General features: G+C 58.6%; 2 protein-coding genes and 1 long non-coding RNA gene across 3 annotated transcripts; 2 read left to right on the forward strand and 1 right to left on the reverse strand.

Annotated features, from left to right (window-relative positions):
* Positions 1–2,913: 2,913 nt before the first annotated feature.
* ANAPC16 (anaphase promoting complex subunit 16) lies at positions 2,914–7,109 on the forward strand. The gene is made up of 3 exons (XM_068196956.1): positions 2,914–3,105; positions 5,017–5,091; positions 6,809–7,109. The coding sequence occupies exons 1-3, from the start codon at positions 2,964–2,966 to the stop codon at positions 6,922–6,924; spliced, it is 333 nt and encodes a 110-aa protein (XP_068053057.1). The 5' UTR covers positions 2,914–2,963; the 3' UTR covers positions 6,925–7,109.
* Positions 3,262–12,280, reverse strand: LOC137477768 (uncharacterized). Its single transcript, XR_011001177.1, has 2 exons — positions 9,092–12,280; positions 3,262–3,309 (listed from the first exon to the last, which is right to left on the reverse strand). It is a non-coding gene; the product is annotated as an uncharacterized lncRNA (long non-coding RNA).
* A 242-nt stretch (positions 12,281–12,522) lies between these two features.
* Positions 12,523–13,971, forward strand: DDIT4 (DNA damage inducible transcript 4). Its single transcript, XM_068196954.1, has 2 exons — positions 12,523–12,678; positions 12,898–13,971. Exons 1-2 carry the CDS (start codon positions 12,582–12,584, stop codon positions 13,377–13,379), a joined length of 579 nt encoding a protein of 192 aa, XP_068053055.1. The 5' UTR covers positions 12,523–12,581; the 3' UTR covers positions 13,380–13,971.
* The last annotated feature ends 416 nt before the right edge of the window (positions 13,972–14,387 follow it).

Raw genomic sequence — 14,387 nt, forward strand, 5'->3', positions numbered from 1 at the left:
TCTCTTGGGAACTTGGTGTCTGTTGCTGTTATTTTTATCTAGATAGGATAATGTGAAGAATTTCTTGATTATTTTTTCTATTCTTTGAGTTGGTTATAAAAAGTATCTTACATCACATAGTTTCTATTTCAATATTATGCTATAGCTTAAAAACTATATTTACTACACTACTTAAAAGAGAGGAATACAACACTACTTAACAGATAGTAATACAGCATCACTTTATAACATAACACATATCGTATTCACTTTAGTATTTGTGAAAAGCCAATGTTATAATATGTATTTATAACTATCGGCATGGTTAATTTAATATTGGTTGTCTGAATTTTAAACCAGAATCTGTTACTCAGAAAATATAGTTTCCAGCAAAAAAAAGAAAAAAAATCACCTTTGCCAGAAGGTTTACCTGTGCACTGCAACAGAACAGGAGAAAATGAAGAGCTTTGCCTCAGAAGCAACTAGCATTTATCACAGAGAGTGCCATCAGGCTGAGAAGGTAATACTTCTCCCCTCAGCTGGAGCCCCACCTTTTGAGAGGACTCACACCCAGCTGAACTGACACGGAAAATAAATCCATTACACCTCAATAACAGCAGTAATTCCGGTGGCTCAAGGGAAGAAGTGCAGAGGTCAACTGTGCACAATGACGGAAAAAGCCATGAAAAACCACTCGCTGGGGCTTTTGTTTCACGCAGGCTCTTTTTTTTGGGGGGGGGGGGGAGGGGGTTACGTTTTGAACACAGCGGTGTCACAATTTCCCGACACAAGGACTTCTGCAAAGCGAGCAGCGCCAGCGGGAGGCAGAGCGCAGCTGGGGCCCAGGACCCGGCTCCTGACGGCAGGCAGCATCCAGAGGGGCTCCGCGGGAACCAACCCCAGGCCACCGGGGAGGGCGGCAGGGGCGGCGGCAGGGCGCAGATTCCCGGGGGGCAGAGCCCTCGGCGGGAAGGCGGCGGGAGCAGCGGGGAGCAGCGGAGCGCAGCGGGGAGCAGCGGAGCGCCGCCGGTACCCGCGGGCCGCCGCCGCCGCCGCCATTCCGTCCCCGCGTCCCCCCGCCCCCAGCCCCGCCGGAAGCGCCGCGCGCCCCGCCCCATCATGCACCGCGAGCGCGGCCACGCGCGCCGCCCGCACCGAGCCGCCGTCCGTGCGCCCAGGTGAGAGAGGAAAGAGGGCTCGGCACGGGGCCGGGCAGCGCCGGGAGGCGGCGGCGGCGGCCCGGGAGGTGGAGGGCGGCAGGAGCGCGCGGGCAGGGCGGAGGCCGCGGCGGCGCGTGGGCCCCGCACTCACCGCGAAGCGGCTCGGGGCGGCCGGGGGCGGCAGGGCGGCCAGGAGGCGTGGCCGGCGTGGGGGCGTGGCCACCGCCGCTTTGGGGGCGTGGTCCCGCGCGGGCGGGAGCGCGGCGCTCCCCGCCCCCGCCAAGATGGCGGCTCCTGAGGGGCCGGAGGCGGCGGCTGGAGGTTGCTGTAACAGGCCCAGGCGTCGCCCTGCCCTGCCGCCTCCTCTCCTCTGTGTTTGTTTGAAATAAACCCCCTGCAGCCACGCCGAGGAATCTGTCGGGGCTGCGAGCCCCGGCTGGCATCGGTTCAGCGCAAACGATCGTCGCACCTCCCTTGCGAGCAGGGAGCTGAGCCTGAGGGTTTGCTGAGGGAGGCGTTGCTGGGTGTGGCGTAGCAAAAATAAAGGTTTGGTTTATGCAGGCGTTTTTCATCACGGCCTGTAAGCCCCCAGCCTCCTGTGAGCTGCTGTTTTCTGTGTTACACACAGTAACCTTGAGCACTCTTGGGAAACTGACTGCAAGGGGCAGAGGAACGGGACAAAGGGAACGGCTTCCCACTGACGGAGCGCAGGGTTAGCTGGGATATGGGGAATAATTTCTTTATTCCCTGGGACCCCCTGGTGCAGCTTGCCAGAGGAGCTGCGGCTGTCTAATCCCTGGAGGTGTCCAAGGCCAGGCTGGATGGAGCTGGGAGCGCCCTGGGATAGTGGAAGGTGTCCCTGCCCATGGCGGGGGGTGGAATGAGATGAGCTTTAAGGTCTTAAAACCGCATTTTCTCCATAAAACCCTCAAGTGCTTTCCGAGGGCGCTGTCTGTGTGCCCTACAGAGCCTGCAGTAGCGTACTAGATGCGATAACAGAAATTACTGAAATGGGCAGCATAATTTGGAAGTGCTTATAAGTATTTGGAGGAGCAACAAGTGCTGTCACTGATAAGGGCCCAGTGACACCTTTTGTACTATCAGAGAGGGACGCGAGGAGTTTTAATTCCCATGTCATGACAAACCCAGTGCCTCTTAATAACAAGGCTGAGAGGAGAGCATGCAAGAGGCGGGCGGAATTGTGCTGCACAGGCAGATGGATCCTCAGGCACTGCCAGTTTAAGTCAAATACGGCGTTCGAAAGGCAAAAGCACGTCTGGAGCGATGCAGAAAGCAGCTGCTGCGGGTTAGGCACGGCGTGGCTCCGTGCAGGATGCGGCGCTGGAACTGGCAGTCCCGCAGCCTTCCAGGTTTTATGAGGCAGCAGGGCTTCTGTGTTTGTGCTCCTGGAAACAAGGAGGAAAAAAAGGAAAGAAACCCCGCCTTTTATGACCCCGTGGAGCGGGACAAGCGCCAGGGCAGCTAAAGGCCAGTGAATTCAGGCCAGCAACCTGCACCTCGTTATTCCTGTGCACGCTCTGGGTGAATTCCCAGGGGAATTCCAAGGGGTCGGAGCGGGGGTTACCTTCAGTTTCGGGGTGTGACAGCTCTGTGCCCATCCCCACAGTGGGCACAGGCAGCTCTCCCACTCACGCAGGGCAGCCTGGACGCTCTGGGGCAGCGGGGGCGGCTTCATCCTGCCCCTCACTGCCTTCATCCGTCCTCGGAGGCGTGTGGCTGCTGGCCCCGCGCCCCGGGGAACTCCGAGACGCCCTTCCTAACTCAGGCTCTGCTCTTTGTCCTCCCAGGCTGGGCCGGGGTGCAATGGCAGCCTCCTCCTCGTCCTCCTCGGCCGGCGGAGTCAGTGGCAGCTCCGTGACAGGGTCGGGGTTCAGCGTTTCGGACCTGGCGCCGCCCCGGAAAGCCCTCTTCACTTATCCCAAAGGAGCCGGGGAGATGCTGGAAGGTGATTGCTGCTGCCCTTCTCCTTCCCCACTCCTCCTCCAGTTGCTGAAATTCACACCCCACTGGCAAAAGCTGGAGGTAGAAAGGAAGCACCGGGGTTTGGTTGGTCCCGGCTTTCCCACCAGTCGTTCGGGAGGAAGTGATTTTTCTGGCAGTCACCTGCTTTTTATCTCCAGGACAACACTTCAGACCAGGAAGCATCTACCTGAAAGGGAACATGACTGTGTTAATTGCTCATTGTTAGCTAATCCTTTGATGTCAGGCAGGGATTGCTGCGAGGATAGCTGAGACAGGAGTATTTTTCTTGGCAGAAGTAGTAATTTTCTTGGTTTGGGTTGGATTTGACTGGGTTAGTCCAGGAGGCAGCTTGTCTCCCTGCCAGCTTGCATCTGGGTGCCTGAGCCCTGCCACCGGCTTCATCGGGATTGTGGAAGGAGAAGCCCAGCAAGCTCCGGGTGACAGGGTTAAACCAGCATCTCTCTGTCTGCTCCCCTTGAACCTCTCTTGTCACTGTGGGATGGCTGGGACCGAGGCTGGCGTGTCCCCGTGGCAGCACAGGGCAGCTGGGAACTGGTGGCTGTGCCGTTGAAGGGTTGTTTTTATTACACATTAGAGCCCATATGCCAGGCTATTGGAGTAATTATGACTAAAGGTTTGCTCACAGAACTTAACGAGCCCTCAAAACAAATTAAAGTAATGAAGCACTTTGTGTTACCAAATAGACAGGCAGCTGTTCCTCCTGAGAGCCACTCGGCAGGACAGACAGGGAGTCGGAGGAGAGAATCCAACATTGAGGTTGGAAAAGGCCTTCAAGACCATTGAGTCCAGCCTGTGACCGATCCCCGCCTTGCCAACAGCACCAGAGCACTGAGTGCCACGTCCAGTTGTTCCTTGCACACCTCTAGGGACAGTGACTCCACCGCCTATCTGGACAGCCCCTTCCAATGTTTTTCCATGAAAAAATTCTTGCTGATGTCTCCACGGTGTATTTTGGGGCAGCCACTTGTAAGAGGAAGCTCTGAGCACAGTGAAACTACAGCTCTTCCCAGGGGTTCAGCTTTGGATTAGATTTTTCCAGAGTTCTGTCTTTGAAACCGCTCTCCACATTGTTATGGCACGGAGCTTTAAATGGATTGTGCTTTGGGCTGACCTCTTTACCAGGAACACAGCAGTTCACGTGCTCTGGGTGGCAGCAACAACCAAACACGGTCCCTATTGCAGGAAGCTCTAGGTTGGCTTTTGAATTTCTAGCACCAAAGGTGATACACTCATTCTTTCATCAGGCAGCTGCCACTGGAGAAGCTGCAGTTTCCTCTTCAAAAATTCCCACAGACTGATTGATTTTTATTGCTACTTTAGCTATCTCGCTTGTTTCTAAATAAACCCATAGGTATTTTGGGGTTTTTTAGAAGGAGGCAGTATAAACTATGTCAGTGCTTGGTACACAATTAGCTATGTTTTCCAGATTGCTTTATTTCTGAGTCACTGGCATGATCAATTACCGACTTGGATGGCAAGATACACATTATTTGAAACTCTGTGTAGGGTTATAGTCTGAGCCCGTGGGAAATCCTAAAGCATTCTAAGGACACGAGCGTCTGAGCCCTGAGGGAATCAGAGACTGCCATAACATTACCTGGCTTCTCCTTAGCTTAACTTGTATTTAAAATGGACTAAAATTGCTTGTCAGAGGGGATGTAACAGAATTCCACCTGGGATGTCTTCTCAGGCAGCATCAGGAACCAGCCAAACCCTGCCCAGGCTCACAGGGGCTGCAGTCAGCACCGGGGAAAGTGTTGGAACGAGGCAAGGGGGAGCCCACACCTCAAACATAAAAATAGGAGGTCAGGGGCACTGAAGGCTGCTCAGCCTCAAACTCTGGGGTTCAACCATCTCCTTTTTCTGTTTACAGATGGCTCTGAGAGGTTCCTCTGCGAGTCTGTGTTCAGCTTTCAGGTTGCATCAACTTTAAAGCAAGTGAAGCACGGTAAGCGCCGGCCGCGTGTGGCTCGGGGAAGGCGGCAGGGGCAAAGCCTGGCCTGCTCTGGGGTGTCAGCCACAAGAAAGCAGAGTGAGCACTAAGTCAGGCCACCGCTGAGTCCTTTTGCAAGCCCTATGCAAAGCGCCGGGAGCCCACAGAGGCGGGGTGGGAACGGGCTGTGCCTCCCGAAGCTTGTTTTTCCATGGCTGTGTGGCAGCACAAGGTGAGGCCGGAGGAGGAGGTTCTGGGCAGGAAACGCCCACGCTCTGATCTCGGCCCAGCGCTGACTGTCGCTCTGGCCTGGGGCAGAGGGACGCTCCATTCCACCTTTGTTTCTCTGCTGAGCCCTTGTGGCCCTGGCAGGGTCAAGTGAGGTTTCCAGAGTCACTCTGGAGGCGGCCACGCGTGGCGTGGCGTGGCGTGGCGTGGCGTGGCGTGGCGTGGCGTGACAGGGCTGAGTACACTCCCTGCCTCCCCAGGGAACAGCCTGACGTCCTGTTTGAACCTCTGCTTCCCTGCCGGGCCCTTTGCCCTCGCCCAGGTGCCTGTGACCCAGCGATGGGCTCGGCTGCCTCACAGCTTTGGTTCTCACAGAGCCCAGCAGCAGATCCTGTCTGCTGCTTGAGGGTCACATCCTTTCTGGTCCCCGCCTCTTGTCAGCCAGAATGGTACTTCCACCTGTTGTCTCTGAGTGGAGAGGTTTCCTGTCCTCTGGTTGTGGGGGTGCGCAGCAGCTTGCAAGGCCGTGATCCTGTATTTCTGCACCAGAAAGCAAAGCTGAACTCCAGAGCCATTGTTTCCAGAGCTCTGCTGTGGCTGCAGCTACCAGGGGCTGCTACACAGCCTGGCACCCCAATAGACACCAGCCTTTGGAACTGTGGAGCACCTCCCTGTTCTCTCCCTGCAAGAAAGGTGGAGGGCTTAAAAATAAAAAAGATCAAGGTCATCATTTTTTGGCTTGTTTGTTTGACAGTTCCCAAAAGGGTGCAGGAGGTGGAGTGAGAACAGTCCCTCTTAAAGCACCCACTGCTGCAGTCAGCATAAATCCCACACAGTTTATGTTACGCCTCTTGCTAGCCCTGGGCCGTCTCTCCAGGAGGCTGCAGCGAGCTTACAGCGCTGGTAGACTTCCAGCAGAGCTGGGAGAAGGGATGTTCCCATCTCTGCACCACTGCAGCACATTTAACTGAAAATGGACCCTGTGTGCCCAACACGCGACTGGTTATAAATAAACCTGAGAGGAAGATGTTGTCTGGGGACCTTCCTCTCATCAGCAGCCTCTGGTTGCAGAGCCTGTCTGCCACACTCATCCAGGTCCTCCTCCAAGGACCTTCATCAAAAGCACAGTTCCTGCTGCTGCAGCCAGCTCTACCGTGGGCTGACCAAGCCCTCTCTGAACTTCTCTGTTCTTCTGCACTATAAATATTTATGCTTTATGAAATGAGCTTCATCCTGTTTTCAGCCCCAAACACTAATGGGCCTGATGTTTCCCTGTTAGGACTTGAATGTACATGGCACGGGCAGGGGTGGGTAAACACACACTGGGGCAGAAAAGCCTGTCCCTGCTTTCTCCTTGTTGTTTGCACAGAGTGGGTTTGAATTCAAATGGGCTCTGTGGGTTTTATTCTGCTCTGCTCCCCACTGACAGCTGGGAATTTGCATCTAATTGAAAGGTTTAATTGCACTGCCATTGCAAACCACAGTTACCTTTGAACTCCTGCAGATCAACAAGTCGCAAGGATGGAAAAACTTGCCGGTCTGGTGGAAGAGCTGGAGGCAGATGAGTGGAGGTACAAGCCAATAGAGCAGCTCCTGGGATTCACTCCCTCCTCAGGCTGAGCGTGTCTGGATCGCTGCTGTCAGGGAGCAGAAGAAAAACGTTCCCTGGCCCGGCTTCAAAACACCCCCCATTCATCAGATGCTGACAGCTGCATCGGCAGGACAGGGCTTTGGGATTTTTTGAGAGTGGGGATCCCCCGTAAAGCTGCCAATAAACGGAAATGATGAGATTCTGTAGGTCCTTACAGGCTGGCAGGGCTTGGTTTCTGTAACTTAGAAGGCAGGATCAGCTGAACAGCCCCCAGAGAATCTCCGTGTCGTTTACAGAGGAGGGCACACGGACAGTGTGGCAGCGGGGAGGGCAACCCCGTAACTCAGGAGTGCTGGGTGAGCGGGGAAACCCTCTGGAGCAAATGCCAGAAGCGCTCCTCAGCCCCTGCCGTCGTTCTGGGGGATGGACACAAACTGTCCCGGCGTTGGGTGAGGGGCCAAGCAGTGTCACCACCTCCAGCAGTGGCTCAGCCATTGCCCGAGCCGTTCCCTCTTCGTCGCCGTTTCTCTGGTAGCGCTGGCAGGACGCTGCTCTGTCTTTTAATACCCTGAAACTTTGTCCTCTTTGTTCAGTATTAGATTTCTCTGTGACAATAAAATAACTCTGTCTCTGAAACTCTTTATCTGGTCTGATGAGGGAAAGAATCAGCTGTTTGGGAGTTAAGGAGGTTTAGTGAAGCTCACAGGCAGATCGACTGTCATGATGATAGACTGAAGTTCAATGTGAGAGGAACCAAACCATGCTCAAAAGTGGCTTGATTTAAAAGTCAGATTTGAGTCCTGGTTTAACTCAGCCAGAGGAGAAGACCCTGGTTTAAACCCATCCATTTTAATCATCTTGTTTTTCGGTTGTACTTCACTTTTGTTCTTAGAGGGAGCTGGATTTCCATGTTCTGGCGTAACCATTTCCACATGTTGATTTTCCATGGATGAGAGCCTTCGCCCCATGGCTCTGCCGGCCAGCAGGGGGTAGGAGCAGCATTGTAAGCAAGCAATTATTTGATTTACTGCTCCAGATGCCTAATTTTTCCATTTTCAACATCTTACTGACGAGATGATTGTATTTTTTACTCATCTGCATTGAAACAGATTAACTGGGATCCATTCCCATTTTAGATCACCAGCAATTAGCTAAAACCGAGGGGGAAAAGCATACAGCCACCTTCTGTGTTGCTTGCTGTTAATAAATCAGTCCCAGTGCCGGAGTCAGCTCTGGGCAATCCAGAGCCCCACGCTGCCCGGTCCGCAGGTGAAGCTGCAATTCCAGCTCTGTGGAAATTCACGGAGGGGTGTTCTCAGCTGAGGGCTGCAGCTCAGCTGAGACTGTCCCACGCTGACCGCCCCGGCCCCGGCCCCAGCCCGGAAAACCTCCTCCCCAGCCTTGGAGGGCTGCCAGCCCCTGCTCTGCGGGGGCCTCCTGCACAGTCAGCGGCTCCGCGGCCAGGAGCGCTCCAAACGTGACGGCAGGCGGGATTCAAACTCCATCCCAGATGGGCTTGCTCGAGAAAGAAGGGAGACTCCAGCCACCTAAATCTACCTTGGCCAAACCTGCTACAAATCCTCACCCCGTATCATTGTGGGGTTTGGAAACAGCAGCAGATCCCCCAAACTCCCTCGCTCACGCCCGCTCCCCCCTGCTCAGTGACCCAGCACAATCAGGCACAGAAAGGGCTTTTCCTTTTCACTGCTCAACTTGGGAAACTTTCCTACCCTGCCAGCCCTCCTGGGATGCCAGGGGCTCGGCGCCTGCAGCTCTGCCCAGAGGATGCAGTGCCCAAGCATTGCCCAGAACTTCCCTGTCCAGATCCAGAACACGGCGGGGCTGAGATTTATCCCCCTCGCCCTCCTCCCATTCCTTGTTTTGCAGCAGTTTCTTGTGCTGGGACAGAGCAGGAGCAGGGAACGTCCCCAGCTCCGTGCTGTACATGGTGTGTTTGTATTTGTGCCCAGCACCAAAATAGACACATGTGTGAGAGCCATTGAGAGGAAGTGAAAAGTTCACCCTGTACAGTACTACAAATGCAAAAACATGTTGTTGGCCGTTCCCTCCTCCCGCTCAGTAAACACTTTATGTAAGGCAGGGAGAACTGGAGGGATCCGTGTGGGCAAAAGCCTTCCACGCTCCCCCTCCTCCAAACCCAGGTTTTCCCTGGCAGCTGGAAATTCCCAAACCAACCTATTTCCTGCTTTGCAGGTCAGTGGGGCTGCGCCAGCGGTGGATATTTCTCCTTGGGGTGTGGAAGGCCCACGTCCCCCTCGCCCCGGGGTCCCGGGAGCTCGGGGGGCCGTTCAGCTGGACGGGGAGCGCAGCGGGGAGGGAGCCCGGCAGCTGCCAGAAAAAGTTGATGCGGGGAGGGGAGGGAAAATAAAAAAAGAGCCGAACAAAGAGCCTCGTTCAGAGCTGCTGTTGGTTTTCCTGTGGGTGCTCGCAGCAGAACGTTATGTACCGGCACAAGCCCTGCTCACACCTCCCCTCCCCGGCTCCTCTCGCCGCTGGCCACGGCCCCAGCGCCGGCCACGGCGCCAAGGCACGCGCTCGCCTCGCTGCCCGGGCAGGCCGCCCGCCGGGAGGGCCTCTCCCAACACCGAGGATGCAGCAGTGTGGGGCAGCACCCCCAGAAACACCCTCTGCCATCTGCGCCCCCAGAAGCAGCCAAGGCGAGATGGGTTTTCGCAGCCCACACCCTGCGAGCGACACGGTGCCGACCCGGCACTCGACCCGGCGCTCGCCTCTCAGCTGCCAAAACCTGTCCACCGCCCTCCTGGATGCACGTTCCTTGTTCCTCCGCCCGGCTCCTGCAGCTGCTTGTCCCAGGGGCGAGAGACGGGCCCGGAAGGTTTGGCTGTGGCACAGACCTGCCCGGCCAGCAGCACGCCGGGACCTGCCACCGCGTCCCACGCAGCCAAAGCTCACCTGTCGGAGCTGGCCACGGGCTCGGAAGATGCAGGGTCACCCCTCGTGTGCCTGTCACCCCCAGCCACAACCAGGCACCCGGTGTGAAGGACACCCACCCCACCAGGCACTTAGGGGGCACAGTAAAAACCATGGCCTCAGCCCCTCTGTTTCTTGGACACAGAGGATCCCACCATTGTCTGTGCCTGCCCAGTGTGCCAAAACAGTGTGTAAATTTACCCAAGAGCAACTTCTTGGGCTACAGAGCTACTGGGAAAAAACATGAAGCCAGGGACTCCTCCATAGCAGTAGCCCATGGGGCAGGAATTTGCTCCCCACCATACAGGGGCACAGTTTGCACCCGACGGGAGCCAGAGCTCTCGCTGAGCCCCTCAGTACATCTCCTCCTCCCTTCCTCCTCCTCCTCCTTCTTCCCAGCCCCCTCCCCCTGCAGCCTGCAAAAGCGCTGAGCTCAGCACATCGCGGGCAGGGGCCCAGCCAAGGACCCTCCCCAATGCCAGCCGCTCCCCCCGGCTCCTGCTTAACCCTTTGCAAAGCCAGCCTGGAAATCAGAACAATCGAGTAAATCTCATCCCAGACGGGGACGGGCACAGCTGGCTGGGAACAGACTGTCCAGAAAGCCTCAATCTCTGTTCTCCCAGAAAGGACAGCAGGTCAGGGGGAAAGACACGCTGCTCCTCCACAGAAACCACGCTGGGTTTACTGCCAGCAGCAGGACCAGGGGAGGGGAAGTGCAGGGATTACCAACGCTGTAGCTACAACTTTGCTTTCCAGCCCAAAACCATTCCTAGAGGCCCTGCTGCAGAGGAGTGGCCTGGATCTCAGCTTCTTTCGGGAAGCAGAAGGAGCTGCCAGCCCCACATTGCCTCCCCTCCCCTCCCAGCTGGATTATTTTATTGCAGGGATCAAAAATTACATTTCCCTTTCAAACTTGCCATCGCACCAGAGCTGCTTGCTCTGCTGCCTACCAGGAGATGTTATGGCAAAGAAAGAAAAATATTTATGCTTGGCTCTAGAATTCCAGCTTATTTTTAGCAAGGCGCCTTCCCTGTGGTCCTTTACCTCTTTTTTGTTTATTTGCTGCTTTCCCCCTGTTTTGACCCCCCAAACCAGCAGATTCTCATCTATTTTCAGCCTCACCCAGCCGACGTTCGTACCAATGACTTGGTGGCCGTGGGAACAAATAACCCACGAGATACATTTTGTGAAAAACAGGATCCCAAGCACCATCCCGCTGAGTGTGCAAATACTGGGGTGTATTTTTAACAGCTGGGGGTTGGGGGATTGTTCATTTTTTGTCCCAAAAAGCCGAGGAGTATCTCTGCAAGCTGCAGGCGCAAGCCAGGACTTGTTCCCAACTCCCCGCACGTCTCCGCCGCTCCCTGGGATGCTACCCACTCCCCCAGCCTGGACTTCCGCGCCCAAAATGCAGATGGATTGCAGCTCTGAGCCCTAAAAAGCAGCTACAGCCGCTGCTGGGGTGCCCGGACCCCTTTCTGCACCCTTTGGGTGGCAGGTCACAGGCAGTGGGTGGGGGACCCGTGCCCCGTGTGCTCCGCACCGCGTTTATCGCCGGGCTCTTATCCCTCTGGGCTCGGGAAGGACAGGAGCCAAGATCGGTCCCGGGCTGCCTTCAGAGTGTGCTCAGCCCCTCCGATAACGCCGCAGGCAGCGCAGCGGGAGCACAAACAAAGCCCTTTATCTCCCATTGGGCTCCTTGCGCTCCTCAGGGTCTGGCTTGGGAAGGGAAGGGAAGGGAGGGGAAGGGAAGGGAAGGGAAGGGAAGGGAAGGGAAGGGAAGGGAAGGGAAGGGAAGGGAAGGGAAGGGAAGGGAAGGGAAGGGAAGGGAAGGGAAGGGAAGGGAAGGGAAGGGAAGGGCACGTACGCGGGGCCCGGCACGCAGGGCCCGCGGCTGCGGGGGACGCGCTGCCGCAGCGGGGGCTCGGGCGTGTCCCGGCCCAGAGTTAGGGGACGCCGGGGAAGGCAGATGGGCTTAGCGCAGCCTGGCACTCAGCAGAACCCCGTCCCAGCCTGGCCGTGCCCTGCCCCCGCACCCCTTCATCTCCATCGGGTTTCACTGCACCGTCCCATCCTGCCTTAGGAAAGCGGGACAAGGCCGGCGAACGGGACCCCGGCACGGCGGTGGGCTCCCGGTGGGGGTTGTCCCCGGAGCGGGCCAGCAGGGCTCAGCGCCATCCCGTGCCAGGGCAGCAGCATCCGGCCCGGTGCCACCGCGCCAACAGCCCCGGGAAAACGAGGCGGATCAAACCCCAGTAACCCACAGGGGAACCCTCACTGCCTTCCCGGCCCAGGGAGGGCTCGGGGACCGCGGGGACACGGCGCGCGTCCCCTTCCCCGTCGGAACGTGACGCCTGCGCCCGAGCGACGGGCTGGCCCCAGGGGCGCGGGGGTGAGCCCGGGCGCTGGGGGTGTCCGGGGGTGCCGTCCGAGCCCGGGGGGTGCGGGCCGGGGCAGCGCCGGGAGCCCGGGCCGGCCCTGACGCAACCGCGGATGCCGCTTGCGGCGCCCGGGGCCGCGCCGGCCGCCAGGGGGCGTGGCCCGAGGAGGGGGGCGTGGCCTCCCCGCTGTCACCGGGCAGGAGAGACGCCGCGGACGTGCCCCGCGCTCCCATTGGCGGGCGCGGGGAGGGGGCGTGGCCAGCCGTGCCGCGGCTATATAGCGGTGGGGCGCGGCGGAGCGGGCAGAGCGGCGGCGGGGCCGGGGCCGAGCGGGTGCTGCCCTATCCGGAGCCATGCCCGGGCTGTGGGAGCGGCTGGCGGGCGGCGAGCGGGGCCGCCTGGAGACCTCCGACTGCGAGTCTCTGGGCAGCGCCTCCGGCTCGGAGGGAGGTGAGTGCGGGTCCCTCACGGGCTGGAGGACGGGTGAGGGTCCCTGGGCGGAGGGGCGGTGGTGCCGTGCCGAGCGCCTGTCGTTGGCACCCCCAGCCCCCTGGATCGGTGTGTCCCAGAAGCACCAGCACGCCCCCGTTACACCCCTGAACCCCTGGGATCGGTGTCTCCCACGCCCGTGGGACCCCCGGCGCTGACCTGCCTCCGTTCCCTCCGCAGATGCCGAGTACGCCGAGGGGGTCTCCCTGCCGGACATGGACCTGGAGCTGCTGCACGACCCCGAGGACGAGCTGCTGTGCGCCAGCCTGATGGACGTGGTGCAGGCCACGCTGGGCCGGGCCCCGCTGGGCGCCAAGCGCTGCTCGCGGCTCCTGATGCCGGCCCAGCTGCAGGCGCAGGTGCGGGCGGAGCTGCTGCGCCTGGCGTGCAGCGAACCCTGCGGGCTGCGCGGGGCCCTCCTGGACCTGTGCGTGGAGCACGGCAAGGCCTGCCACGACGTGGGGCACATCGCCGCCGACCCCGCCGTGGTGCCCACCTTCCAGCTCACCCTGGTGCTCCGGCTGGACTCCCGCCTCTGGCCCAAGATCCAGGGACTCTTCGCCTCGGGGCCGGCCTTCGCGCCGCTGAAGCTGAGCACGGGCTTCAGGGTGATGAAGAAGAAGCTGTACAGCTCCGAGCAGCTGCTCATCGAGGAGTGCTGATGGGCCGCGCCGGAGGAGCCACTTGCCAAGTGCTGTGGAAGAGCCGGGCAGAGCGTGGCGGCTCCTGGCAGCCGCTGTAGTTTAGGTTAGGCTGGAGTAGGGCTGTAGGTGGAAGTAGTTGGGGCAGGCCGAGGTCCCCGTGGGGCCTGCCCGTGCCGGGACATCCCTGGCGTGGAGCAGCCGGGACCCAGGCGGAGGTCGCTTCACGCCGGCGATGATTGTGGGATGATCCCGGCGACCGCGCTCCCGGAGGCGGCAGCGGGGCTGCTGGAGGGGCGCTGGTCTCCTGATGGCTGATCAATCATGGGGGGGTTTTGTAAACCAGGATTGTAATCAATGGGGGCTCAGGGGGAGGGAGTGAGTGGCGGCCGAGGGAGTGTGGATCAAAGGCAAAGCCCAGCTGGAATTGTGTCTTTGATCATGAGGGCGGTGGGAGAGGGGCCGGAGGGCAGGACCCCTGGCCCTGGCACGCTGGGGGCACTTCGTTGGTTACAGTTTACACTCCTACACTTGATGTTCAAGTGCGAGAATTCCTATGCAATCGTGTCGGGTGGTTTTTTACTTTTCTAATAAAACTTGTCTTGATTGATAAGTCGCCGTCTCCCTGTTGTCACCTCTGCTGGGGGAGGGATGATGCAACCACGGCTCTGAAATTCCCTGCTGGCACCCTCGGGAAGCCTTTCCCTGGCAGGGCAGCCCCTGCGGTGGGAGCTGGATGTTTTGGGGATGGTGGGGAATCCCGCTGCACCCACTCCTAATGGGAGCCACGGGGCTGTGACTCAGGGGGGCTGAGTCAGGCCCCTGAGCCTGCTCATGCCCAGCGAGGAGCACCCCAACACCCAGCGAGGGGCTGAGCTCCTTCCTCCCCGGCAGCCACGGCGGGGGACTGGGCCAGAAACCCAGGAGAACGGGCTCAAACTGGGACTGCGGGAGGAGGAGGAGGAGGAGGAGGAGGAGGAGGGTCACACCTGCCGGGGGGAGCCCAGCCCCAAACACACTCTGCAACAC

The sequence above is a fragment of the Anomalospiza imberbis genome, chromosome 8 (genome assembly GCF_031753505.1).
Source record: "Anomalospiza imberbis isolate Cuckoo-Finch-1a 21T00152 chromosome 8, ASM3175350v1, whole genome shotgun sequence".
NCBI lineage: Eukaryota > Metazoa > Chordata > Aves > Passeriformes > Viduidae > Anomalospiza > Anomalospiza imberbis.